At 36.9% G+C, this 27,855-nt stretch overlaps 4 protein-coding genes across 10 annotated transcripts; 2 read left to right on the top strand and 2 right to left on the bottom strand.

Moving 5' to 3' along the window:
- On the bottom strand, nucleotides 1-16,920 carry LOC111334837 (uncharacterized). Its single transcript, XM_088726406.1, is given in 9 exon segments — nucleotides 1-1,096; nucleotides 1,936-2,152; nucleotides 11,964-12,003; nucleotides 12,177-12,379; nucleotides 13,496-13,563; nucleotides 13,566-13,647; nucleotides 13,932-13,996; nucleotides 14,991-15,108; nucleotides 16,613-16,920. Coding segments are annotated over 8 exon segments (888 nt in total). The 3' UTR covers nucleotides 1-1,096; nucleotides 1,936-2,148.
- LOC148726937 (histone-lysine N-methyltransferase SUV39H1-A-like) lies at nucleotides 6,167-8,392 on the top strand. Of its 2 annotated transcripts, none has more exons than XM_088727944.1 (3): nucleotides 6,167-6,358; nucleotides 7,172-7,260; nucleotides 7,484-8,392. In XM_088727944.1, exons 1-3 carry the CDS (start codon nucleotides 6,182-6,184, stop codon nucleotides 7,899-7,901), a joined length of 684 nt encoding a protein of 227 aa, XP_088584070.1. In that variant the 5' UTR covers nucleotides 6,167-6,181; the 3' UTR covers nucleotides 7,902-8,392. The 2 variants fall into 2 exon arrangements, with proteins under 2 accessions (XP_088584070.1, XP_088584071.1); XM_088727945.1 differs by lacking the exon at nucleotides 6,167-6,358 and adding an exon at nucleotides 6,879-7,102.
- On the top strand, nucleotides 12,285-27,164 carry LOC111346880 (uncharacterized). 6 transcript variants are annotated; one of them, XM_088727962.1, is made up of 9 exons: nucleotides 12,285-12,420; nucleotides 16,758-22,712; nucleotides 22,844-22,926; nucleotides 23,550-23,909; nucleotides 24,159-24,386; nucleotides 24,987-25,225; nucleotides 25,722-25,920; nucleotides 26,330-26,426; nucleotides 26,506-26,695. In XM_088727962.1, exons 7-9 carry the CDS (start codon nucleotides 25,808-25,810, stop codon nucleotides 26,521-26,523), a joined length of 228 nt encoding a protein of 75 aa, XP_088584088.1. In that variant the 5' UTR covers nucleotides 12,285-12,420; nucleotides 16,758-22,712; nucleotides 22,844-22,926; nucleotides 23,550-23,909; nucleotides 24,159-24,386; nucleotides 24,987-25,225; nucleotides 25,722-25,807; the 3' UTR covers nucleotides 26,524-26,695. The 6 variants fall into 6 exon arrangements, 4 of the variants coding, with proteins under 4 accessions (XP_088584088.1, XP_088584089.1, XP_088584086.1 ...); XM_088727963.1 differs by having other exon boundaries at nucleotides 25,722-25,888; XR_015989634.1 differs by having other exon boundaries at nucleotides 26,330-26,695.
- Nucleotides 26,929-27,513, bottom strand: LOC148726938 (uncharacterized). Its single transcript, XM_088727996.1, has 2 exons — nucleotides 27,159-27,513; nucleotides 26,929-27,063 (listed from the first exon to the last, which is right to left on the bottom strand). The coding sequence occupies exons 1-2, from the start codon at nucleotides 27,511-27,513 to the stop codon at nucleotides 27,014-27,016; spliced, it is 405 nt and encodes a 134-aa protein (XP_088584122.1). The 3' UTR covers nucleotides 26,929-27,013.
- Between the last annotated feature and the right edge of the window lie 342 nt (nucleotides 27,514-27,855).

A 27,855-nucleotide genomic window follows, 5' to 3' on the forward strand; every position in this document is an offset into this window, starting at 1 on the left:
CAGTGGACAAAAACTTCCTTTGGTCACATCGTTTGTGCAGATATGGACTTTGAGAACAGCGATGATTAAATCACTGTGATCTCACCTCACAGCAAAGTTGTAAAAGAAATGGTTTCTTCCCCTTTTTTCCATGGAATTCGTTTTCCAATTTACAGTAATTTTATAATAACAAAGATGCACTGACGTTTCTTGCAGGATATAAAAACGTATAAAAAAGAGATTAGATTTCCCGGAACATGTATATATTAATAAAAATTTCTGAAATTTCCCAGTTTGAAGTTTACATTGGTAGATAAGAAATATTTCAGTGTTTCTGCTTGTAAAAGGCAATTGAAAGCGAGAATTCATGATATACTTTAATGTTACAAAATTATAACGAAGCGCGCACGTTGCTCCCTACTAATTACTGTGGTGAGCAGCAATGGTTTATATTCATATATAGGTGCTACCGTGCTGAAATAACATGAAACTGAAGTGAATAACTGCTTTTAGTAAAGACCACAGTTGTTGAATTGAAAGCGAATCAAAAAACTTCCCTATTCTTGTAAAATGTAACCGGAATTTTCAATCTTGCGCTCGTTTCTTGGCAGATGAATGCTACTCGGCTAAAAACCTTCGAGCGAGACAATGAGCTCGCAAAGAGAGCTCTATTCAATTGTGTGGCAATGCAGTGTTTATTATGAGCATGTATGTACAACATTTTTTTCTTACTTGGGTGTTCTTCCGTCAACATTTGTTGTCATGATGGGGAATGTTCTAGGAATTTTTCTCCCGTCGGTAACTCTTGGTGCCACCCTTGATAAATATTTAATATTATTATTAATAATCTAGCCATTTGATAATACTAAAGAATCTACACTTGTCTCAACATTTAAAAAAGAACATATTAAAGTGTAATATCCCAAATCAAATATAGAACAAGAAACCACCAAAAATAGGGAAACCCATTGAAATAGTTAAGATACAAATTGAAGGCTTACTTGGTTAAAGAGGGCTATTGCAAGTTGCTTCATTGTCGCACTTTTTTCACAATCATCCCAACCAAATGGAATGGATGTCTTGCAAACGGGATCCATTATCGCCTTGAAAGTCATTTCTTAAAAATAAAGTATTCAATACAGATTAATGGAAAGCACACATCTCCTACAACCTAAGTAAACCTGGAAAACTATCAACTTTAATGTCGTCATTGTCTCAGATGGCACCTGCATATGCGAGACCATAGAGCTTTAGATCAAAGATTTAGAATTAAATGTTTGTGATTTTGGTCTGTGGTTTGAATGGATTAAAATTTTATTTTTCTATGAAACCACATACTACCTAGTACCCATCAATTAATCTTCCATGCTGACTAGGGAACAGTCCTCTGAGACTCCTCCTTTGGCTATTCATTGATAAAACTTCCCCACTGGGACGAATGCAGTGTAAAAGAAAAAATAGAGCACGACATACCTAGTACAATATCTGTATTGCCAACAACAGAAAGAGCAGCTTTTAGTGCCGTCGTTTTGGCAGACTGTGGGGCTCCAAATAAGACAGGTAGAGCACATCCACCGAACTTCTTGACGACAAGGTCATAATTGGCCCCAATGGCGACACATGTGATGGTCATAAGACCTTGAGGGATATTATTAGCCAGCAGATTTTGTTCAGCCAAAATAAGATTCTGCAGAGCTTCCCCGTCATCAATGGGTACAACATCACAAGAATGAGAACAAATGCAATTATTTCGTTGCTGTTACTATTTTAAGTGCATGTATATGTTATGTTAAGATTACTACTCATCTTCAGATTTTCTTCATTATCTAGATTTAAGATTTTTCTGGTGGCAATGCATACATGGGTATAATATTGCGCCGATAGAACGACATATGCCTTTATTTGTGTAAAAGGTACCTTTGCGTACATTATGCATGTAAGTCCTGAGTAACATACTTGTTATTCCGGTCAAAACAGGAAGGGATCTATCATCCAAACGGATGTAATTCTGTGAATCCCTTGGAATGACTCTTCCGGTATCATCAATGCGGATCGACTTGTTCAGGACCCAAACATCTGTGGCTTGCTTTCCAATCACCTGAATCCGTTCTCCTCAGTAAATAAAGTTTCCTTTATTTTCCTCCTGAAGATGAGAGCAATGAGCAACCCCTATCTGCAGTAATGATTTCATTAAAAATGCATTTGAACATGTTTAAACTTTGTTGTGCGCAGTGTTTGTAACTAGATGTATTAACGTAGGGACAAGCATGTTTAAAAATTATCTTAAAAAGATCTTCACTCCTTCCGACTTGTAATTAACATGTGTAAGAGGGGGATACATCCTGGTTAAAAAAGGCTTAATTAGGAAAAGGAATGTAACCCTCTCGTGAGCAGCCGTTCGTGGGGAGGAGGGTCGAGTGACCATCCTAAAAACGACTGAAAGGAAGACAAGGACAGATGAGGGTGAACGTGGTAGAACATGGCTAAACAAGGGTAGATGGGGGTAAACGTGGTAGAACATGGGTTAACTAGGGTAGATGAGGGTGAACGTGGTACAACATGGCTAAACAAGTGTATATGGGGGTAAACGTGGTAGAACATGGGTTAACTAGGGTAGATGAGGGTAAACGTGGTGGAACATGGCTGAACAAGGGTAGATGGGTGTAAACGTGGTAGAACATGGGTTAACTAGGGTAGATGAGGGAGAACGTAGGAGAACATGGCTAAACAAGGGTAGATGGGGGTAAAAGTGGCCGAACATGGGTTAATTAAGGTAGATGAGGGTGAACGTGGGAGAAAATGGCTAAACAAGGGTAGATGGGAGTAAACGTGATAGAACATGGGTTAACTAGGGTAGATGAGGGTGAACGTGGTAGAACATGGGTTAACTAGGGTAGATGAGGGTGAACGTGGTAGAACATGGGTTAACTAGGCTAGATGAGGGTGAACGTGGTAGAACATGGGTTAACTAGGGTAGATGAGGGTGAACGTGGTAGAACATGGGTTAACTAGGGTAGATGAGGGTGAACGTGGTAGAACATGGGTTAACTAGAGTAGATGAGGGTGAACGTGGTGGTAGAACATGGGTTAACTAGGGTAGATGAGGGTGAACGTGGTAGAACATGGGTGACCTAGGGTAGATGAGGGTGAATATTGTAGAACATGCATATGATACACGATCCTCGCAGTAGATAGCGCTATTTAAGCAATAGCGAAAATCAGACCTGAAAAAAAAAATCAGGCCTGTACGGGATTCGAACCACTGACCTCTGCGATACTAGTGCAGCGCTCTACCAATTGAGCTAACAAGCCAACTGGGAGCAAAATGTTGAGTTGATTCGCAATAAACCCGTGAAAGTGATAAATCAGATACAATGATATATATGAAGTTCATATATTTTGAACTGCGGTATTAGATACATATGATACACGATCCTCGCAGTAGATAGCGCTATTTAAGCAATAGCGAAAATCAGACCTGAAAAAAAAAAAAAAAAAAAAAAAAATCAGGCCTGTACGGGATTCGAACCACTGACCTCTGCGATACTAGTGCAGCGCTATACCAATTGAGCTAACAAACCAACTAGGAACAGGTCGTTGAGTTGATTCGTAATAAACCCATGAAAGTGATAAATCTAATACCGCAGTTCAAAATATATGAACTTCATATATTTCATTGTATCTGATTGTAGAACATGGTTAAACAAGGGTAGATGGGGGTAAACGTGGTAGAACATGGGTTAACTAGGGTAGATTAGGGTGAACGTGGTAGAACATGGCTAAACAAGGGTAGATGTGGGTAAATGTTGTAGAACATGGGTTAACTAGGGTAGATGAGGGTGAACGTGGTAGAACATGGTTAATCAAGGGTATATGCGGGTGAACGTAGTAGAACATTGGTAAATTAGGGTAGACGTGGGTTAATGAGGGAGAACAAAGGTAACTGATAGAACAAGGTTATATAGGACATATCGTGCTACATACATGAATGTAATAATACTTGGTATTAAGGCGCATTAGTTATTGGGACATGATATGGACCTAACATGAACGCTTTACCGAGCCAGCGAGCACTCGCAAAAGTAACGAGCCAGTGATATATCTCAAGTCAGCGATATATCCCTAACAATATAACGTTGAAAAAACGACGGAAACCGCCTGCATTTTATGACCCGGCGGTGCCGGCCTTGGGCTGGGCCCCGGTAATAAAAAGTTGTTTTTAGGCCGCGTTTCAATCGTTTTGAAAACAAATTCAGTACCTCAAAATTTATTTCGAAATCAATTTTTGCAGAAAAACCGTTGTGATTTGAGAGCGAGAGAGAAGAAAGAATGAATATTATTTATCGCCAAAAGGTCGTGACCGAAGTCTTTGCTCAAACATTCTGCCCGGCCGGCAAAACGAGATATATTTGGGAAAATCTGTAACGAAGCTTGAGATGTTCTGCAAAGTGACTCGAGGCGAAACGGATACCGCCCGCTGTGAGCGGATGGGGAGAATACTGCCCGCTCTCGGAACCAATCAGATTGGAGGGTTTGTAGAATATCGCCCACTGACGAACTGAGAAAAAAAAAATAATATTCGAATATTCCAAACTAATCTCAATACCGAGAACCAAGAAAGACCCCGTCGCTCTTAGAGGCAAGGTTTTAAAAATATTATAATTAGATTGGACCGAGAGACTTACTAACACAGGATACGAAAGCTTCCCTGTGATGAGAGGTCCAGATGGACTTAAACACACAATAGAGGCTACACCTATGGTAGATGTTAAAACAGCAAGGGATGACGTAACCTTTTGGTTTTTCCTCCAAGAGATGAAAGATAAGAATCCAAAAGGAGTGCAATTTTCTCCATTCAGATTAGTTGCAACAAGGAAAAATAACGTGGAAAATTATTTCAAGTCGAATGTTCATCTGCACGTCCACGTAAACAGTGACTGATATATGTATCTATTGTTGATATACTTTTATTATCAGATCTGTATTACATTCCTCAAGGTAATTTATTTATCAACATCCTCACGTATATTTGCGGTTGCTTTTTTACAACTGTCTATTCACTGAAATATTGATTATCTCTCCTATTTAATTATTTATCTAACCATCATCAATTCAATTCACTTGACGAAATTCCTTGTAATAGAATTTCTAGTAAAGAGCTTTCTACCAACTGCGTTTAATTGGACCACCAAAGGACTCAAAGGAAAACGACAACTTAAATTTGAAACCGTGGAAGGGAAACAGTTACAAACCCTAATATCTTCAAGTTGATTTCTTACGGACGCACGTCTAAAATGTCCGCGAGTCTTAACAACGTTAACTATGAACTTATCTCATTGTCCAAACATTCCCGACTTTAGGAATAATTATCGACCGTCTGCAGGTGCGTGCTGAAGAAAAAAAGTCCTCACCTATGAATCTGTCGATAGTGGAGGCCATTCTCTCATTTCACGAGCACAGATTCGTTCAGCGAAGACGTTCCCAAAGCCCCAGTTTATTTAATCGACGCGGCTATTTAAACATCTTGCAATTGCTTCTGAATTCACACTTAGCTCTTAGTTCTCACCTATGATAACAGACACTCTTAACCCATGAACACTTGTGTGAATGCACTTGTACTGTAGATGACCTCTAGAGGCCATCCCCAATTTTCATGGCACATACAGTTCCATGCAAGCTGTAGACATCCTGTTGATTGCCATTGTCAAGCTGTCAATACATATGTTTTTTTTTCCGGTTACATCGCCCAAGCAGAATACCGTTCGAGCCCGGGTGCAGCTATTGGCGCTGAAGCATCCCAGAGTCAACAAAGTTCACTGTTTTTTTTATGCCGCAAATTACAGCTATGAGAATAGCAATGAGACAGACAATGCACAAAATGATAAGCCCTGATTCGACCCGTCCAGTAGTCAATACTTGTGGGAAACGACAGGCGAAACTTTTACGTTTTATAGCTTGGTCCAATAAAACAAACAGGCAATCCAACTAGCTTACGCAAATTGTATAATTTATTCCAGTATATTATTATCGCATCATCAGAATGTTCATAAGACAAAGGTAGCTCTGCATTTTTATTTTACGATTAGAGGCACACAATCGGACTGATTGTTTTACGTGCTTTGTTTCAAGCATTTATTTTAACTATCTTCTCCTTATTGCAAGTATACCTTTCCTATAGCTACTGTTCCTTACAAAGTTGGAAATGTCGAAATATTGGTTACCAGATCGCGGCGAATCTGACATAATAGTATATCCCTATTGGAGGCGTCCCTTTTCAAGAACTCGTTCTTTGTTGTTCAAATGCATCGAAAAAAAAAATGGAGAAAGCGTGACAAAATTTCCAACAGACAAAGTAAAGAATTACGAGTTGAAATCAAGGGTAAGTGATGTTATTTCGCATCCACGTTTATATGACAACTACAAAGAATGCTGTTTTCTTTTCCTTTTCTCTTATTTTTATTCAATTATACGAATCAAGGAAAATTCATTACTTGACACGCGATTCGTGCGATATCGGTTTTCACGTGCAATTTAATGCGGAATTCCCTCGTCAAGTAAAGAATTTTCTTATATAGTATCATGGCGAGGAGCAAATACTTCTTATAAATGGTACTCCAAAAAGCATTTCGCCCAAAAGTGATTTTTGACGTTTAATTTTTAAAGACGATGTAAATCAATCAACACAACCTATTTTGTTCCAATAACCCATTCACTCAGTCAAATCTAAAGGAATAATAGGCTTTTGTCGTTTAAAAACATCAGCGTTCACCAATGGTTTGACTATTCATACGGCAGTAAGATAGATATACTTGCTATCAAAGCTTAACGGTGCACAAGTTTAAGAAAAGCAATTGCGTTTAAAAAGTAATATTTGCATCACCAGAAATCGGGGACATTTTGAGCCCCTGGGTTTGAGTCAGCGGTGTATCGCATTTCACTGAAAAACAAGATGGCGGCCATTGCTACCCGATCTGAGCGAGAACGTGTTTCCTACTATATCCTCCATAATTTAAGTTCCTCCGATATATTATTTCCTGAGAGAAAAAGGAAAAAGAGGTGCCGTGGAAAAAATCTCGGGACATATGAAGCTGAGCGCTTGATAGCAAATCGGGAAGACTCGGAGGTAAGGCATTCTGCTTATCAATTGAAATAAGTTTAAGTTCATAAAACTAATTAGATATCTTTTTGTCAGGGAAAAAAATTCCTCGTAAAATGGAAAGGCTACAGTACCTTTGAAAATACTTGGGAACCAGAAGAAAACCTTTCCCCCCTTCTGTTGAGGTAATTCATGAAAATTTAATATGGATTTTATTAATGAATTTTGTTACATAACTGTACCTAAGAAGTACATGTAGTACATATTGCATTATCAAACATTCTTGAACCTTCTGTCATTTGCTTTCATATAATACTGGATTCATGCATGTTAATGTAAGTCTGTAATTTACGCTTGCATGCTCCAAATGTTTGGTTTAAATCTATTAATGCTTATTTCTTTTTCCAGGAACTTTGATTCTCCAAGACCTGAAGGAGACATTGTACAGAGCTGCATCGACAGAATGAGATTTGCTCTACTGGAAGCACTTAAACACAAGGGTCCTGAGCAGAAAGTCTCTTTAGAGTTTCGACATGATGTTTTCAAGTATTTGTTTTGTGGAAAAGGAAGAACAGCAGCAGAGAAAAACTGGACTCTCTTAGAAGAGACTGACTTTAACAAATGTAAACTCCCAATTAACTGGAGTTGCATTTTTGATAGTCACGGAGATGGCATTATGGTTAGATTTCCTGTTAAAGTACGGAAATACCTGACATTGTCACCCAAATCTTATGAAAAAGTTGGTGACAAAATTGTGGAGATGCCAAGAGCATATATAGAGAAACTATCAATCAAATTTGTTAAGGTCCCTTCATCATGTAATTAATTAGTAGCTGTTTCAGTTGTGGGCCTTTTATACGATTAAACCTTTCTCTAAAGTTAAGTTAGGATTTTTCAATAATTGTAGGAAGTTCTTTCTTTTTTAATTTACTAAGGTTTTTCACTTTCAAGCCTCTTTCTTTGATGAGTTTCCTTAGCTGCGGAAGGGTCATTTTGTTGTAGTCTTCAGTAGGGCTTTCTTCACACATTTCCTCATCCAGGCTGCTACTGGGAGCTGACATTAGCCGCTGTTCTTTCCTCTTTTGGCTGATGCCAGCTTCCCAGTATTCAACATTTCGTTTTTTGTAAGTTGCCTTCTCCCTTTCATGATGTCGTAGCTCCCATTGTCTGCTCTCAGTATTTAAAATGTCCTTTGCAGCTTCCCATTTGTTTGACTTTTGAAATAGTATCCTTTTGGCATCGTCATTATTCTTCTCGACACCTTGCCCGGAAAATTTCTTGAAGCCTCCATGCTTTTCAATAAAAAATGGAATATGATAGGGTATGATGTGCATGTATGGTGTCACTCGGGGTCTCTCATACCCTGATCTCTTTCCTCGAAGTGAACAAAAAAGGTTTATCCATGACTTTGCTTTAGTGAAAATTGCTAATGAGTCATTACTGCTTATGTTTAAATCGGTAATAATGTTATATAATTCTTCAAAGTCTTTCCATATTTGTTGAACTGTTTCACATGTTTCTGGATAGAGGAATTGATTCATTTCAGAAGGCAGTACATTAAGCAATTTCTTTTTCTGAGAGCCAAGCAAACTTGTAAATTCTTTTACTTGACTCTCTGAGCCATTTGCATTTTTTTTATTCCAAACAGAAAAGGAAATCCCAAGAGTATTGATACAGTTGACCAGCTTTGTGAGATGTACTCCTTTGGGTGTTCCCCTTTTTTTGTTAAAATCCTCAACTGCATCCCTTTGAAGAACTTCATCAATTACATTTTGTAAAAGTTTGTCAGTAATTCGTAATAGCAAATGGAGCTCATCTGCAATTACATTCGTCAGAGAAATGTTCAGGAGAGGCTCGTTAATGCACCCATAATTGTTCTCCTTGCATTTACAGAGGGCCTTAATTTCCTCTAGTGTTCGCTGTAGGGGTTCTTGGTTGTAATAGTTTGAAAGTTTAGTTGTATCCCATCTATTATCTTTATGTATTTTGCACCAAAGACAAGCATAGTCAGCAGTTGCTGAGTTCATACCCATTGCCATCAGTAAAAATTTCATATCTCCACCCAAGAAAAATTTTATACTGATATCCTTGCCATCAACTGTTATTTGACCTTTCTCTATAAGATCATTGACTTCTTTGAAAAAGTGTTTGAGTGAGGTCTTCATTGTTTCATACTTTTCTGGACCATTGATTATCGCAACTGTTCTGTTGCTTTTTGAAGACATGACGCTGTCTTTACCTTGAAGAAGAGCAAATGAGAACATCATAAAATTTGTTGTTCGTGACATTCTTGCACCATCGCCACTGAGTTTGATTTGAATACAATCATCTTTTAGCTCTGGTTTGTTGTTAAGAAGTTCTCTGATGTGTTCCTCAAGTGTAGCAGTGAAATTTATTTTTGCTCCGGGATACTTCCCCTGTGTTTGTTCTATATGGTATGTTTTGTTTAGGTTACCTCGCAACTGTTTTACTAAATAGGATTTGGGTAGGTCTTCTGTAATCATTGTGAACTCATGATACACTTCATCACCCACACAGAATTTGTCCAATAAAAACAAGACTTGTTCAATTTTTTTCTTTTCCTCTTTCTGAAGATTTTCATAAGCTCCATGTGAAGGGGTGGGTTCCCAGTCCAAACTGTGTGCTCCTCCTTTTTCATCTTGCAATTTTACTTGAGTTAATTCAAGCCCAAAGCTTTTACAAAACCACAAAGCACACTGAACTTTATTCTTTAAATGGCGAAGCTTTCTCCCTCTTTGTTTTGTGCCCACTTCAGTGACCTTCTTTCCTTGGCATTTTAAGGATTCTTCTTGTTCTAAGGCCCCAATGTAATCAACTAACTCTTTGTTGACATCTGTAAGGTTTGTTATCTCTTCTTCTAGTTTGTTAATTTCTTTCTTCATTTCTTCATACAATTTCCTTTTCTCATTTTCTAAGTCACTGTATGCTTCTCGCCATTCTTCGATCTCTTTGTAGCTGTGCAAAACTTCAGACTTCAATGATTCAATTGACTCAAGCTCTCCCCTTCTAACACAGAGGCTATATGCTTTGCTGTCCAATTCCTTTCTCTTTCTTCCCGAGGTTTTCTTGTAAGAAATCTTCGCTGAGCTTGATTTTTTTCGAAGCAGCTCGTTCATTCGTTCATTTTCACGCTTCAAAGCAAACCATCCATCCACGACGGTCGCATTAAGTAGGTCTATGTAATTGATTTCTGTACCGGAAGTGATTTCAAGAAGCTCGCTCCACTTTCGTAAGAGGGGCAAAGGAATCTCCACACAGCACAAAAAATCGTACTGTGAGGCTGCTTCTCGTCGCACATACTCTAAAGGAAACTCAGAACTTAGCTTTAACTGCCATTCAATGTCTTTCCTTTTGTATTCGCTGAGCAAATCAGCCATTTTAAACCCTACTTTTAACCGGAAGTTGTGAAGAAACTTTTGCCGAATGAATTCGGGAATAAAGCATCTGTACGAGAGTAGCCTGAGACTTAGCTATCCCAAGAAACACTAGGGGATTTTGAAAACAAAAAACATGGCGACGAAAATCACTTTCCTCTCAACTTTTGCAGCGTTTTTCGATGAACATGTAAACAAAGGGGACTTTAAAAATGGTGGCACGGCTCCTTCGATGCTTCTAAAATTCATAAAATTCAATTGCTCTTGGAAGAACTTTGGCGTAGATGAATCAATCTACTACGAAAGATAGGGCGAAAGGAAGCTTCGTACAACTCATTTCGAACTGTGCACCATGCATTCTCCTCCGGGATCTCCCTGTATTTGTGGAATATCAAGATGACCTCCGAGGGAATTTTAAGAAGATGTATGGGGAAAAGGAGTAGAAATTGACCACAGGATTACATGCCTTAGGAAGAAGGTTAGAGTTGAATTTGGTACTTCTTTTCTTTGTCAATAACTCGGCTAGTCCATTTTAAATATGTTTCGAACTGTGCACAAGGGATCTACCGCATAGTAAGTAATATTTTTTCAAAAAGGTCTTTTTCCCCATACATGTTCTTAAGTACTTTCAGTGCCATTACTGTATATGATGCGCACGCGCGGCCGCCATCGTGTCCCAAATTTCTGGCAATGACTTGCAATGCACAGTGCTGGATAAAATAACTTTATTGCAGCAATACGAATTACAACGAAAGGCAAAGGTCTTTGGCACATCTCCACTTAGTGGGCGGTCGACAACCTTCCACTCAATGTAAAGAATAGAAATCTTGAGATTAATCTTTTGTAGGTTACTTGAAATTCCCCCCAAACTATGTTGCCTGATATACGTGAGCATTCTGTAAACACCACGCAACATCCGAATTGGGGAGAGGAGAAGATCAATAAAAGTAAGAGAAAAGATAAAAAAACAATGCAGCGTGCCAAGACTTTTGCCACTCATTGTCGGTATCAATCATAAAAGTTAAAGTTCCATAGCGCTTTCCTCATGTGTTACATTTATACTTTCAAGTATAGATGCATGCAGCATGAAAAGGAGGTTAATGTAGTTTTAAACAAAGCTTTCCCCACTAATAAATTATGTTCCCTGGATATCAATTTGGTCTTCTTGAGGATAATACTGCATATTACTAAAATGTAAACATAAGTATACCTGGTAAAGAGACATAAATCTGGATTTTTGTTGCTAATGAAAATGATACCCAGAAAATTCATTAATTTTTCACTGCTACATAATGCCAGAACTATTATGGACAAAGGTGTCCAATCTGAATTCCACTGGGTAATGTAAAGCCAGAAATCGGAAGGCAATTTAAGGATATAATGATCACAAACATGCTTGTATAAACCAAAAACATATTAAAATGAACAGCCATGCGCCAAGGTTACTGGCTATTGCTGCCAAGTGTCAAAACAATAGCTTATACTTAACCTACCTACAGTAACCATAAGCTTCACTGTATTTTTTCCTACCACCTTAAAAATTAAAAAAAAAAAGTTGTGAAATCAATAGATCAATCAAGTGGCCCTGTATTCTGTAACAGTAGTGGTTATTTAAGATGAAGGAAGAGAATGTGCACTGCTGGTGCATGCTGTGATTTGATATTTAAAAGTTAAACAGCCTTTAAAAATTAAATTTTTTTGCTTACCTTTTGAAGCGCCACCACTGTTATTCGTCACAAAGTAAATACAGGACACTACAATAATGACGATGACTACGAGAACAAATGCAGTACATCCTCCGGTGATACCCCATAATTCGCTTGGTGTCAATCCTGAGGTGCGAGCGCCAGCTGAAGAATTTTGTGGTTCCTCTGATGTTGTTGAAGAAGAGGAGATGGGTAATGGAGTACTTGTAGAGAGAGCATTTCAATCTTATCAGCTAAAAGAGAGGTAAGAAAGCCAAATTAATATTTTTCGATGTAAGGAATCGACAAATGTTTCCCGAAATGGGGCCGGCTATCGATGCAGGCTCAACGAACATGGTATAACCAATTACATGAATTAGAAGTAGCTTTCTAGAAACATCTGTTACGAATTTGTTTTACTTTTATTTATCGCAAAGATATTTTACTTGAAGTTGACGTCATTTTGCTGTCAATTTTTTTAAAGCTCTTAGAGGGCACATTAAATATGATGCAAACAAACCATCCTTAAAAAGATATCAAACTACTGTGGATGGTCTCGCCAGGGTGCCCCTTTAAAAAATCCTACAACAACTACTATTGGGCAACATTTACATGTGGATGTTCAATGTGATTGACAAAAACAACCTTGCACTTCTAATTAATCAGTACAAGATTCTTTTTAACTAAAAATAACCATTACTTAAAGAACCTGAAAATGGCCCCTGGAAATTGCTTATGCACATGTAATAATGAAGAAATGATGGTCGCTTATAGTAAACTTCACAATTTGCGGAATGCCAGTTGTTTTGAAGTTAGTCATTGTTATTTATAGTCTGTGAGAGTACAGACACACGGCTGATTTTTTAAATAAGAAAAACCATTTATTCTAACCAACACTTGTCACACAGTACAGACACACGGCTGATTTTTTAAATAAGAAAAACCATTATTCTAACCAACACTTGTCACACAGTACAGACACACGGCTGATTTTTTAAATAAGAAAAACCATTTCTTCTAAACAACACTTGTCACACAGTACAGACACACGGCTGATTTTTTAAATAAGAAAAACCATTTCTTCTAAACAACACTTGTCACACAGTACAGACACACGGCTGATTTTTTAAATAAGAAAAACCATTTCTTCTAAACAACACTTGTCACAAAGTTTTCCAATTCAGAGCTAGGATAAAGAAAGGAGCTCTCTTGCGCATGAGAAGTAAAGTACTGTAACTTTAATTTAACAAGAGTTAGTCTTCAAACAGTACAGGTTTAAACAGAGAACGTTTGAAACCTTCCATACATATGGCAAAATGGAATCTACTTGTTAAGTACACCAGGCCTTACTTGGACTCAATGCAAGTTCACGGCGAACTGTGAATGCCCCAAGCTTCCCATCTTTAATTTGATTTCATCTTCCATTGGTTTCAAAGGGTCAGTGACAGATTTTCCAAACTCCATCTTTACTGTAGCAACAACACTACCAAATCTACTAGTAAACAAGAAAATTGCAGATCAACGCTGTTTGCACATTGACAAATGGTTGACGTCATTTCTTGCATGACGTCATTCCACCGAACTTCAGTTTCTTAAAACTTAACATTATCAAGTCTCAAAATGTTTTTATACACATCAATGCACTGTGAACAGTAAACTGAAAGTAATTCCTGAACTAGCTCAAGAGTATGTGATGCTACCTAAATTCATCTTCCCTCTTAAAGAAAAAAGTTGTTGAAATATGTTTACACTGAGCACTCTAAAATTGACATTTACCTGAAATAAACAAGACCCACTGAGTACAGTTGTTTTGCTGGATTTTTGGCATAAACCTTAGAAACCTTAAACACAAGAAAGAGTTATTTTAATTTAAATCGAACAAAAATGAGTGATGATAATTCAAGTGGGCAGATGATGAGTAATGTACTGATAAAGGTAAAGGCTGCAGCTTTTGCTTGCGCTGTTGTGGGGTGATCTTGATGAAAGGATGCGCCATGAAACAAAGTGGTCAATGTTATTTTCTTTAAGAATCCAGATGCGTTTGCTGAGTTCGGTAGAGCTTCTGCGTTTTCGGTGTCGGAATAATGCGATGTGGTTTCTGTATCTAGTTTTAAATTCGTTTTCTGTGAGTCTGATGTATGTTTCAGTGGTGCTGTTGTCCTTACGTGTGACCGTGGCTTGGTAGATTACTGATTACATCTTATATATCTACATAGAAACTCTACTGAACTCAGCAAACATTCTGAAAGAAAATAACGTTGACCCCTTAATTTCATGGTGCATCCTTGTATCAAGAACAATAGCGCAAGTAAAAGATGCACCCTCTGCCTAAAAAAAAAACTACTCATCATCTGCCCACTGGAATTATCATCACTCAATAGACGTAATGAGCTCGTGTCCTCATACCGCCACAAAGACAAAGCCTTACTGCGTAATAACTGAACAAAGTATTTCAATTTACCGCCCCGCCTCGTATGCAAATTTTTATTGCATGTAAACGATGGTTACGAATATTCTTATCCATAAAATCCCCTGAAATAAAGAAAATAAAAAAGGCTACAAAAATGCACACGCATTTTTTTATTGTTTCGCACTCCCCGATTTGACTTATAGTTAAGGAAAACTGCTGGATGCAGAGCGATTAAAAGCAATTTCTCTATTTATATTTAAAAATTTTTGCATTCGGCAGCCATCCCAATAAAAGAATTAAAAACAGGCTAAGTTAGCCCAAGCAGTACGGGAAGAAAAATTGCAGGGTATTTGCTCAAACATCAAAAATTTGCCAATTCCCCTTGTCTGACAAAAATAAAACCGGTAACAATAAAAAATACTTACTTCTGACGACAAATTTGCCTGCAATGTTTTGAACTCCACCGACTGTTGGTTACTCAAAGCTGAATTCCAAATTTCACTTTGTAAAGTTTTTCCAACTGTCTTTATTTCACAATCGTTACTTACAAAATGAAGAAGAGAATGAAAAAAATATAAAAATAATATAAAAAATACTACTTTTTCCACTTTAGTTTTAAAATCAAATTAGTCCATTACTTTATCTTTCATTTTCCAAAACTTTTAGTCAGATCTTGAAATGCATGCAGGTTATTGGAAAAAAGGTACTTTTTTGAAGGAAATAGTTAACTATAAAGTTGTCGCGATATCTGTAAGGCTTGAATGAAATAAAAAAAATTGCAAGGCAGAAAGCATCATGCAGGATATCCAATTTCCTCTTAACTTTGCTTCCACTTGAGTTTGAAAGCAGTAATTTTCGAAAATACGGAGTAGCAAAGTTCTTTTTATCATGAAACCCAGCCATAGATACATGTACATGAAATCAGTATTTTGAACTCGTGAGAAAAAAAAGACTAGTGTTCCTACTGCATGTTTTGGAAACAGGTGAAATTGCCGTTTTTCATTGAAATTCACGCTTTGACCTTAACGTTAATTATATTTGTGATAAAATTCGGATATAACGCGCGATATAATTTTTTGAAAGAGCATGCTCTATATGAGTACAAAACACGGAGCTGAGCCAAAGCTTTCGCGCCATCTGTCAATTTGCACTATGTCCGCCAATTTCCCGAACTTCTCTCCAGCTTTTTTTTTTTTTCATTATTTTACAACAATAGAGTCGGCAAGCAGCAATAGAGGTACAAAGTTTTGCAGAGAAAAGTGACCAGGGACGAAAATGCCTAAAGATCAAACTAAATGGACCGTCCACGTTCACTCGTATAATATATATAGTTTCGTGTTTAAAAAAAAATGGAACAAAACAGGAAATATGAAGATATAACCAAACTGGCATAACTGTTAAAGTTCATGCAAATCATGATGGTGTAAGAGCGACTACGATCATGTCGAGGTCTATTTCGGCTTGCTTATCGTGGCGATTTCGGTCATCGTAGTGAAGCTAGCCCAACAACTAAGAGTTTGCTTTAATATCCTATCCGATGCGTTGAGTGGAAGACCATGTCAGTCACTGCAGCCTAGTTTTACGGCGCTATCATCGCGAGCAATTTTCATGTTCCTGTGAATTTGGCCGTCGTTCATTCATAAAACATACGCCTTGAGTTTTTTTTCTAAATTGTCATGTGGAAAAACAGTGTTTTTATAAGCCACAATTAGGAACATTTACTACAAATTAAGACTTGAAAACCTCAGGCAAGACTTCAATTCGTACAGCCGAACTATTTCAGTTTGAGAACTGTTGCAGGTTGTGAACTTTGAGTGTTTGAAATGACTTTGATGGTTTGACATTGTAAACAGAAAAATTGTATTGATATCTCAGAAGGAGAAAGTACAAATGCTTTTTCTTTATATTTTGCAAAATTCCACGCCATTGTGTTGTTTTGAAATTCAACCATAAATCACGATACCATTGTGCTTGTTTAAAATCAAAGCATGGCCAATTCACAACTGCATTGTAATCAGATAAACAGCTTCGATAATACAGGACAGACTAATAACATCTTATGCCAACGATGCTGATAATAGTGGCATCATCTCCATATCCGTTACTGGCCGTACATCTGTATGATCCTACATCCTCTAACTTCACATTGTTTAGATGAAAGTGGTAACCTGTCACATCAATCTTGTCCACAGGAACACCATCTTTTGTCCAAGTAATCTTCGGAAGAGGGTCACCAAATGCCTTACAAGTCAGAGTGTGGTTTTCTCCAATGGCAAGCAGAGACCTTGGCTCTGGTGGATTAGTAGTTTTTGGAGGCACTGTGAAATAATAGTTTAAGATAAATACATCGTACATTATGTCTAGTTTATATGTTAACACTACAGCTATTACATACTACAACATGCTGATTACATTTCCAAGAAATTTCTCCTCAAAGGAATTATAAATATTGAAAGAATAGGAGAGTTCATTGTTGCCAGCAAACTCTCTGGGGAAACCTGAAAGACTGGGCGTGATCCTAATATCGACTGCCACCCTCTACCTCCTATCCTTTATAGCTATCATTAACAACTATGATGACCTATTACTTTGTCTGCCACATCCTGCCACTGCCGATCTGAATTCAGTTTGCTGCCGATTTTTTTTTCTCTTACTATTGACGTTGTGAACCTTTAGATATTATACTTGCGTAGCAAAATAGTGGTAAACGTAAATCCATTCTAGATAAAAACTCTGGGGACGGAATATCATTAAATTATGGAAATGCAGGCTTTTCCAGGAGATGATAATTGGAATTTTCAATACAAACAAAGTTCACCGAATCAATAGTTTTCGAATGGTTCGAACGAGTTCAAAGTTATCAGTGGTAACCAAAAGGAATGATGAAGATTCTTCACCGCAAGTAAACCTCTGGACACGAGAGGAACAGGTGCCGTCTCGCAGATTTCTTTCAAACTCTCACAGAAAGAAATGTTGAAAAAGGTTACTCGAGAATCCAGAGTAGTTTGATCTTCTTTTATGCGAAGGCTTTTAAGGTTTTTAAGCAACCGGAGTACTAAAGTTTAGATAATTCGATACTATCCCTGTCAATTTAGATTGGCTAATAACTAAATATGTCATTTAGGATTTTCAAAGGGCAAATAATGGGAAATTTCAATTGCAAAGATCCGCAATGGCAATCATTAGATGTTGACGAACAATAATCACATCGCTTATCATGCTACTATGTTCACGATTAAAAAAAAGTTTCAGATTCTGTAAGATATTTCTTTTCACACGTTTCTGAAGTGTAACTAGTGACGTCAATCTACGCGCAGTTTTACTCACAAACTTATCACTAATGAGCGAGCCAAATTCAATCGTGCAATGGTATCATTCACGACAGTTTCTTTTTATTCAGTTCTAAAAATCCCATGAGATGTTTTGTAATAGGGCATCTTATTCAAATCAAATAATAAATTCTATAATGCTTACACATAAGTAAGTGATTACACTTGTATCACCCAATCAAATAACCTACTTTAAGTCATTCTTATACTTAATATGCAGATGAAAGGTATGTTCAGGACTAGAAATGAGCTGAGTAACTATTGCACCACAGACAAAACAAAATCTAACAGGAATATGTACTTAGACTTTTTTTGTATCAGTTTCTTTGCAGACTTTAAAACCAAAATACAGGATGTTATCTTCATGTAGATTCTTTCTTTGCTTGACATACTTAAACTTAAGATCGAGAATTGTAAATAATATTTTTCTTTCTTTACTTTTATGTGTTTATTATTATTTTTTTATCATTATCATCATTATTTTGCTTATATATATTTATACATTACTTTCTTTTATGTAGTTTCAGCTCCAAGATATTAGCTCGTCAGCTATTCTAAAAAACTCGAGTATAAATTAAGTTTATGTATGTGTTTATGTGTGGACAAGCGTCGCGTGCCGGTTGTTTCCGCCCTTGAATAGTGAAATTAAACTCACTAATATCTAATACGAAGTTTTATCTTAGAGTAATTTATCATTCTCCAGTAATAGGTACGGTTTTTTCTTCCAATTTCTGAGACGTCTCATTTGCATTTCAGCATGCTTTTTTTCTTCAGAGATGATCCTTTGATTAGTGTAACTGCACTCTATTGTGAGGCTGGAAGGTAAATCAATCCAAAAGTAAATACAATTTTTTTTATCAAGATTTCTGAATGAGAATATATTTTCCCTTTATATTCCACTATGTGGGCCATCGAGTCTAACCTACAATTGTAAAATGTGGCTCAAACGTATGCAACAGCTCTAGAATTAATGAATTCTCTTGTCGAGAGCAGGAGATGATTAACGTGTGTCCTATGTTTGTCGCTGCGCTACAAACGTAGAGGAAACTAAGCCCCTTACGTTATCATCCCTTTCCGCGGGAGTAAGGGACGAAAATTCGCTGAATGAGCAATTTAGCCAAGTGAGTGGCACAATAGTTACTTGGAAACAGAAAGGTCTTGTTTCCGTAAGCGAAAGAATGAGGTTTGTCAAAGCAGTTACGTTACGACAGCTCTCGTGGAAAAATTATCAAACAAAAGTGAACTTAGTTTAGAATGGTATGTCACAGCATTAAAGTTTAGTTTGAAGGCATTCAAAAGACCTTAAAAACTATTGGAAATGCGAGCCACTCCGACTATCATAAGAGGTTAATTAGGACTGAATTGTCCCCTGAATAAACAGGAAAGGTTTGATGACTACCTACAGGATCTTGAAAAATTTTAGTAATTTATGTTGAGAAGTACCTTCATCCGAAAGATTTTGATGTAATCTAATGGCAAACTAAATTGAAAACCGATAATTAAACGCTCATCGTAATTTATCATCATCAAATGACAGGCATGATACATTCTGGTACCAGCACGAAAACGCAGCCAAACTCGGTCACTAATCTATGCTCTCGGATGTTGAGTTGTTGAACCGTCCTGCAGTTCAAAGTGTTGTAAAACTCTACCAGCTTCCAGAGGAAGAGAGCACCTCCAAGAAAGGAATGCATTGCTGGACCTGATATTTTTATGATTAATACCTAAACAAAGAGACTGTCAGACTGAAACAATATGTGAATAGAAGGGTAATTTTTAAAAGTAACCGTAATGCCAAGGGCGTAGCCAGGGGGGTCCTGGGGTGCCCGTGACCCCCCCCCTTGGTAGGCCTTCTTTAGAACAAACAACTTACAATATTCAGTTGTTGAAAGCCCACTTTTTTAAAATTTGTTTTTTTTGTAAAGTATTTTCGTCAACGGCTCTTGTATTTAGTTAATATTGGCCTTCATGCCACGATAATACGACTGAGCTCGCCGATACACGCTGGAGAGCAGCGGTCTAAGTAGTGAGTAGCCTCTGTGATCCCCCCCCCCCCCCCTTTGAAAACTCCTGGCTACGCCCCTGAATGCTGCGTTGACAGAGGATATTACAAGATACATACATGTATCAGATGTGTTGATAATGCAAATTGGCAAAAGAGGCTATGGCTGATGTTTCGAACGGGGTTAGCTCTTCGCAAGAGCAAATAACTTGTAGCATCAATATCACGCTGAGGTTTGTCAAGAGGCCTTTCTCAGCGTGAATTGGTGCACGCCTGAATAACATTGATAACACAGAACATATTTACATATAACCCAAGCGAAAACTGAATTATCAGTCTTCATTAAAGAAACAAGTGTCCATAATGTTCGCTTAATTAAGGATATTCTAAATACAAGGCTAAAAGATTAAGAAAAAATTATTAAAATGTTTAAACCAAACGTTTTCGGCTGTTTGCCATCATCAGGTGTGCAGCTATTGGTGTCGGGGCGCCCAATGTGAACAAAGTACACTTTAACTGTTGTGTCGACATGAACAGCTAGGAAGCTGGCATTACTAGACCCAGATTAAAATTTATCCAGTTGGGAATCGAAAATCAAAACTATCGAGCTCCAAATATTAAAACAACTTTGTGTAATTAGGATAGATGTATGGTTTTAAAGGATACTCAAAACACAAGGACGTGTACTTTTACTTTTTGATGAAGAGCAGCAAGGCAAAGGTAAATTGAATGTATTTAGAATTCTATCACTTTACAGGTGGAATGAGTTTTTCTTCGTGCCATATCTTAACTATCCTTCCTATCTTACACTCAGTTATCGTTAGAAGTTAGTATACGCTTTCCTACACAAAAAATCGTCAACACATCGAACACATCGTTCCGTACAAACTGTTATCGTATTTCTTCACATTGACGTAAGTCTACAAGAAAATAATAAAAAAAAAGACTTGATGAAGTTATCCAAAAATAACATTAATTTCGATGATTATGTTGTTAGAGTGAGTTTGTTCAGGTAATGAAATGGTATTTGACATAACAATGAGAAAGGAACGCATGAAATAACCATCTTCCTTGATCTTAAAATACTGTGATAAGATAACCTGAAGAGAGGTTTTTAAACTTCTTTAAAAAGTATTAATACGAGCTTACGTTCTTCTTTTGCATCAATTTTTTCAAGTTTAGAGATTGTCAGTGTATGGTATGGAGTCTCTTGCCAACACTGGAACATGATGCGGTGGCTAAAAGACATCTCATGATATCAACAACTGTAATCAACAGCACCTCATAAAAAAAAAACTTAGGGAAGTATAATAAAAACACTATCTATTTTTCAAAAATCGATGACTTTTCTTTTATTTTGGTCGGCGTTGGAAATATTCGGACATACCAGACAACTATATGCATAATTACCAGGATACCAATCTGTTTTTTTTAGGAGGTTATGCTGCTGACTATAAAGAGACGAACACACATACATGGTTAAAAAAAAAAAAAAAAAATCAGCAACTCGGGATTTCTGTTTCTAATGAGGGTGATTGTCAAAAAACTGAGTCATAAATTTTTTTTGCTGATGTAGTGTACCATCCAAATCCTAGTGGGACTGGTTCATGAGGTAAGTTAAAAAATAATGACTGCGATAAAAAGGACGATTTATGGATACGAATGAGGAACAAACAGAGTAAAATGATTTAAAAACTAAAACGAAGATGAGACCAACGCCTCAGCTGGGCTTCTTTCGCTGTATCAAAATTTAGTCGAAATTTAGTCTCCTTTGTTTTGATGCCAGGGAATGAGTTTTATCAGGTATAATGACGAAATGTTGCTCGCAAGTAAAATTAAACTGGACAAGTTACAGAGGGAAGAAGAAATTTAAGCGTTCACGAGGCTTGAACCAATCCTTCCTAGACGCTGGCCAGGCGCTATTACCAACCGAACTACGAGGGCACAAGTTGGAAACAAATAAAATTCTAGTGGACCTTCACTTTTCAAAATTAAAAAGACTGTTGCTCTTCCTTCCGAAGCACATGTACTAACGCATTGATTATCTTGAGACTTCAGAAATAAATATACGACGCAACGTTGCTTCGAAAAAAAGACGATAAACTATATTTCTACTTACCCTGTTTCCTTTCATGAACCTGTAAATAAGATAAAGCAACATGCCATCAACTCTCTCATGAGCGGACACCCTCGAGAATCGGAATAAGCGTCTCTCAGTAGAGCTGTCAGTGTCTGCCTACGATAATTATTCCTTTTAGAGGACCCCAAAGAAAAATTGGGTGGATGTTCACCTACGGGAGAATTAATTAGCAGGTGAGAATTACATTTTTTATTAGGTAACGAAACGTCCGCGTCTAAAACTTCCGGGATCTGTAACAATATTAAACGTTTCACCGAAGTTCGTCTTTTACTTGTCTTACGTATTGGAATAGTCAACACATCCTCCCACACGTCCGAAAATGATGGTTGTGGTCATTCTCCGGTTCATTCCTGTACGTCATACCCAGGTCCCATTTCTCGCGCTTGTTGTGTAAAACAAAATGGTGGCTGTCTCGCATATTTCTTAGTCTTTACTTTTACAAGCGCTTGCGTTCTAAATGGCTGAACGCTTAGGCAATTTCCAACGCGAGAAAAATTTAAAAAAAAAAAAAAACAGCTTGATTTAGCGACTGTCGTGGCTGAGGCAGAGTCTCTACTTGCCTCGGAAAAAAAGAAAAAGAAATCGCATATTACCGTTTTCAGCAGAAACCCCATTACAGCCGAACAATCGAAGTACTCCAAATATCGACCAAGCAGCACTACCACGGCTGCTCCTGGTGAGTCTAGTTGTTGACATGTTATGTCAAGTTAGATGTTAATCCAAAAAAGTAAAAGGTTATAAATCAATCGGAATCACTAAAGTAATTTTGCCCCTCTGCTCATTAACTATATTCGATTTTATTTTTAGCTTCTCCAATTGCCCACGATTTGGATTTCTTGGATAGTCTTACAGAGGATTTAAAGACTTGTGTACGGACAATTTTTCAGATGGTACTGCTACATGAATACGTTCGTCAAGCTTATTTAGCGTTTTGATCAAACTAAATAGTTTTTTTTTCATTGCATGCATTTAAATGAAAATATTTACTTGCATCAATTTTTACTCTTTTGTTATAATAGTTTAATGAATTTATTATATTAACCTTGGCTCTAAACTTACTTTTAAAATTTGTCTATGTGTATTTATCTATCACGAATGCGTTTCTCTGATTGGCCATGCTACCTGCTGCCTAGTTTTATTCTGTGATAGAAAGTGGGTAGTGATTGTCTACAAAATGGTGGCTGTTTCTTTCTGTTGCATTTTGTGTCTCACATGGAGATGTGATAGTTTTGTTTCTCAGTTTTGAAGGATCGTGAGATTTATACTACAACAAATAAAATTATTTGCTCACAATTATCGCTTGATAGTCAATTCTGGTGATGCCCTCATCAACTATCAAAGGTGATAGAAATCTTTTCCTCTTGATCTAAATGTACATTTAAATAATGTAATGTCTTATAGTTATGAAATAAACATGTTATGTTGTGTTGTGTTATATCATGTCTGTTTTGCTTTGCTTTATGTTATATGTTGTGTTTTATGTTTTGTTATGTTTATACAAATATTTTTGTAGACTTAGATCAACTTATTGAGGAATGTGCGACTTATACCAAGCCTTCAACAATCCAGAAGGGTTGGACTACAAGGATTGAGGATCTAGGCAAAAGCTGGGCCAACAAAAGACCTCAAATTATGATGTCGCTGTTAGAGTTGGAGCCCCTTCTACCATCAGTTCCTTGTATACACTGCAAGAAAGACCAACCTCTTGTCCGTTGTCGGCAGCGTGGCTTGAAAGAGATTATGTGTGCAAAGTGTGACAATGATGTGTACAGAAGAAATCCTTTTCATGATAGAGAGATCTATCATGAAGGGTTTCTTAAATGTGTGGCACCATCAGTGTCTTTAGACAGGGAAGGAAACTTAACAACAGTAGGTAAGTTGGAACCTTATTTTAGTCATTCTTATTTTTAATGTAAATAACAATATTGTCTTTGAAAATCCCCCTCGGGAAAAGTCAATAAAGTATGTATGTTAATGGATGTATGTATGTAAGTATAACGTGGAATATTGAAATGTAACCAAATTTTACATGATTATATTTTATTTTGAAATCTTCAATATATTTCTTGGGTTTGTGTTTACATATTTGTAAATGACCATTACTTCTTGTTACTGCCTCCAGATGGGCTACTCCCTATATATTGTGGACTATATGGGAAGGCCCTGCCTAAAAGGGCTCTCATTAAAGGCTGTTGGTTCGTGTACATGAAAGAAGAGGAATTCCAAGAGAGGGATTATACAAAAACATGGCATTGTTTATTTTAAACAAGGTCAAGTGGTTACTGACGTGCCTTAAGATTTATTAAAAGAGATTACCTGTAATTACACCCTCATGTGGGTATGTGGAAAGGTATGATTTCAGTTGGAAGTTTGTATGGGCATGTACTAAAATCAGGAACACCTCATAAAACCCAGAATGCTCTTAAAAAAGCTAAGTGAAACCCTACTCACCCAAAACACCAGCCGCTAACCTTTAATTGGGTTAACCACTAACCATCAGTTGTAACCCTAGTTCTAACCCTAAACTAACCTAGTTGTTAGTTGGTGTTCTGGTGTTCCTCGTTGTAGTACCTGCCATTTGTATGTATCCACCTCATATGATAAGAAATTTTTTCATTACTGTTGCTTTTTATTTTGAATTACTGACAGAATAGGTGTTTCTTTTACTTACTTGTTTTCAATTAACAGTGCAATGTCTGCCACATAGTGTCAATTCAGTCTGCAATATATGTGCTGTATGTAAGGCTGTTGATTCCTTTGTGCCAGTCTCTTTCACCGACAAAGGATGTATTGTTGTCACTGCTAATGATACAGTATTTTTACCTATAATTTCAATTTTTTTAACACCAATTTACCATTCACATCAGTTAAGTTGTGCGTACTGCATTTGTCTGTAGTGGTACATAAACTATTTTTGTCTGTTTTTTTTTTATTATTGTGTATTCCATAGGAACGTTTGATTTAAATGTCGCTGTCTATTGCTGCAGTTGTTGTCAAAACTCCGTTGATCCACTCGATGTAAATCAACTTGTGAGTGAAGGGTATTTGCCTGCTAATTTAGCAAATACCCAACACCTCTTTTCTCAAGATCTTCTCACCAAGTGGGATTTACTTCAATAGCACCTCCCTGGATCATCTGAAAGTGGTTTTCTCAGATCTTTGGAAGATTTCTCTATTTTAAGAGGAAGGGTAGGTTACAGTGCTATTGAGTGTACAAAATGGTCATTTCTGTTCAAATATTTTTAAAAGGTTAAATTTATATTCACATAGTTAATGCTTTGTACCTTTAACATTTTTTTGTTAAAAAATTTAAATGTAAATTTAAATTGTGTGGCCATTTTCCATCCCAAGCCAGCCAGCAACCCACTCCATAATAAAAAAATCCCAACACTTTTTTGGTAAGGACCTCTACTAAAAAGACCAAAAATTGTTAAATATATTTTTTTCCTTTAAAAGGAGTGTGATTTTAGAATCTCCATCCCCTAATCCAAGAGTGACGCCTGGTATCCTAAACTTGACTCATACATTTAACAAAATGTAGCTTTTTTTACAGGGAATCAAATTAGTCAATGCCTCTCCATCAACTAATCAGTATGTTAAAAGCATTGCAAACATACCCAGCAGAGATTATGAAATGTATTTATCAGTTTATTTTATTCTTTGATCTTTTACATCTAATTCTTAGGCTGGTGTTATAAATGACTCTGCATTTAAAGAATGGAAGTCCTGCAACCATGAGATTAATTTGCTACAATTCAAGGACTTTATGGTATGCCCAGCCTGTGCTACCTATCACCACTCAGCCCATGTGGACAGCAATGCCAAGTTGTATCGTTACAAGTCAGCTGGAGAGTGAGAAACCTGTCATTTAACTTGCATTTAATGTATGTAATTGTTTCTCCTAAATAAGGACAACAATTATTAATGGCCTTCTTTCCAGGTGGTTGGTAACAGTGAAGTAGCATCTCAAAGTTGCACCTCTTTTATCTTTTATGCATCGCTTCTCACTTGGAGGGCTAATGATGAAAGTTTTTGTTATTTTTTGAAAGCCATAAGCTATTTTGTTGTATTAAATTAATGTTCCAAATTGTAATTGATAATAGACCAGTATTTTCTTGGTTTTTTTTTCCCTCCTTATACACAGTCATGTAAGTAATTTCTTATAGGTTATGATTATCTTTTACTATGCAATTAAATTTGAGGTAAAACATCCATTCCTTTCCTTTTTAAATGACTGTAATTTAATTTTACTCTCCTGCCACCCTGTTTAGTAATTTTTTTTTATGTTTTTAGGAGAAAACGAGATTCCTATTATGGTGAAACATTCATTTTAAGCAATGACAAAGTTGATAATCATCTAGCCAAAGTTTACAAGAATGCAAATCAGTCTGTAAGTGTTTTTTTTTACTCTTGGTTTTGTTGGTATCCCCTTTTATGTTTATAAATAAATTTACTCTTTCCCATTGCAGTTGTGTCCCTGCCATTGATAAACAGAGATATCAATGTCTTTTTTGTTAGGCAAATGTATGTTATGACATTAATCTATGGCATTAATTAATGTATGATAAAAGCTTTTGTATTACTTGTATTACTCTTTGTAAATTGTGCCTTAGTGTTAACTATATTGTCCAATTTATTATAAAAGGAAAATGATAATAACACTTGTGGTGAGTCCCACTGGCATGCAGCAAGAAACACCCTCAAGAAAAAAAAGCGTCTTGATGAGACTGAGCTGACCATTACTGGCTGCCGACATGGGACTGCTCAACGAGCAGTCAACATGTTTTATGGTGAAGTGTATGGTTATGCTCATTATATTCAAATTCAGGACATGATTCCTAGAAAAGTAACATACTTTTGGGAAGATGTTGTCTGCAAATACTGGCCATGGCTGATGAAAAAAGATCCCCAGAGTGCATCAAAAATGAAACCAGCAAGAAATACTCAAACTAAAGAATTGAAAACAGTCAAGGACAGCTACATGCATACTCGCTCAGCGTCAACATTCATACTGAATAGCTGTAGTCCTAAAATTGAAAGAATCTAAATTGAGAATTTGTCAATATACACTCACTAAAAACACTTGGAAGGCAGCAGTAAGTACGCGCGCTTTTAAACTTACGTTGGTCAATGTAAGCAATAACTTCTACACCCGAAATATTGGGAAGATTATCGAGTTTCGATTGCCATCCCAAGAGTAATTTCTCTGGATCTGGAAGCTTGATGATGCCATTTTCTATCCATAAGAGATTTTCTTTGTCGTTAACAACGCTCTTTCGAAGCTCTTCTGGTGCCGGCCGAGGAGGAAAAACCAAATTCTTTGCTACTTGAGCGATTATTATTCGCTCATTTTTTATTCTGTCGTGAAAGGGAATACCTCGTCTTTGAAGAAAAGCACCCAGTTCCTCATTTTTAATTTGAGAAAAGTTTCTATCCAAGATAAAAAGCGCATTTGTTAAACTTTTCTCCTTCCGCATTCATTTTCGCGGGTTTATTTGTACTGAATCTAGACCACAATGCCCTGCGTTCCATGACTTCGGGTCTATCTCAGAAAAGACCTATGAGTTGTTTATTTATTTTGTTTCGCAAAAGTATTTCGCTATGCTTCAATGATCTTGTCTCATATTGGTCAAAAACTGACAGGTGAATTCATGCGTGGAAATGAATATGGCAAGCCAAAGCGGTCAAAAGCGTATCGAGTTTGACACGCGATAGTTGAGTTGTATACACGATAGTCCAAAAGACTATACGATACTCGAGAATAACTCTATTTGGTAGTCGGAATAAATGAACAAAAATTGAGATTTATAAGCGGTAGT

This window comes from Stylophora pistillata, chromosome 7, assembly GCF_964205215.1.
Source record: "Stylophora pistillata chromosome 7, jaStyPist1.2, whole genome shotgun sequence".
In the NCBI taxonomy this organism is placed as follows: Eukaryota; Metazoa; Cnidaria; class Anthozoa; order Scleractinia; family Pocilloporidae; genus Stylophora; species Stylophora pistillata.

Bases quoted from the DNA above. Each gene is read 5' to 3' on its own strand.
- LOC148726938 (XM_088727996.1), bottom strand. From the start codon at position 27,513: ATGCGGAAGGAGAAAAGTTTAACAAATGCGCTTTTTATCTTGGATAGA. The intron at 27,064-27,158 runs GTAAGTTTAAAA...TTTCAATTTTAG, and splicing joins TATTGCTTACATTGACCAAC to GACTACAGCTATTCAGTATG.
- LOC148726937 (XM_088727944.1), top strand. From the start codon at position 6,182: ATGTCGAAATATTGGTTACCAGATCGCGGCGAATCTGACATAATAGTA. The intron at 6,359-7,171 runs GTAAGTGATGTT...TCTTTTTGTCAG, and splicing joins ATTACGAGTTGAAATCAAGG to GGAAAAAAATTCCTCGTAAA. The intron at 7,261-7,483 runs GTAATTCATGAA...TTCTTTTTCCAG, and splicing joins CTTTCCCCCCTTCTGTTGAG to GAACTTTGATTCTCCAAGAC.
- LOC111346880 (XM_088727960.1), top strand. From the start codon at position 25,808: ATGCCCAGCCTGTGCTACCTATCACCACTCAGCCCATGTGGACAGCAA. The intron at 25,921-26,329 runs GTATGTAATTGT...TTATGTTTTTAG, and splicing joins TCATTTAACTTGCATTTAAT to GAGAAAACGAGATTCCTATT. The intron at 26,427-26,681 runs GTAAGTGTTTTT...TTATTATAAAAG, and splicing joins ACAAGAATGCAAATCAGTCT to GAAAATGATAATAACACTTG.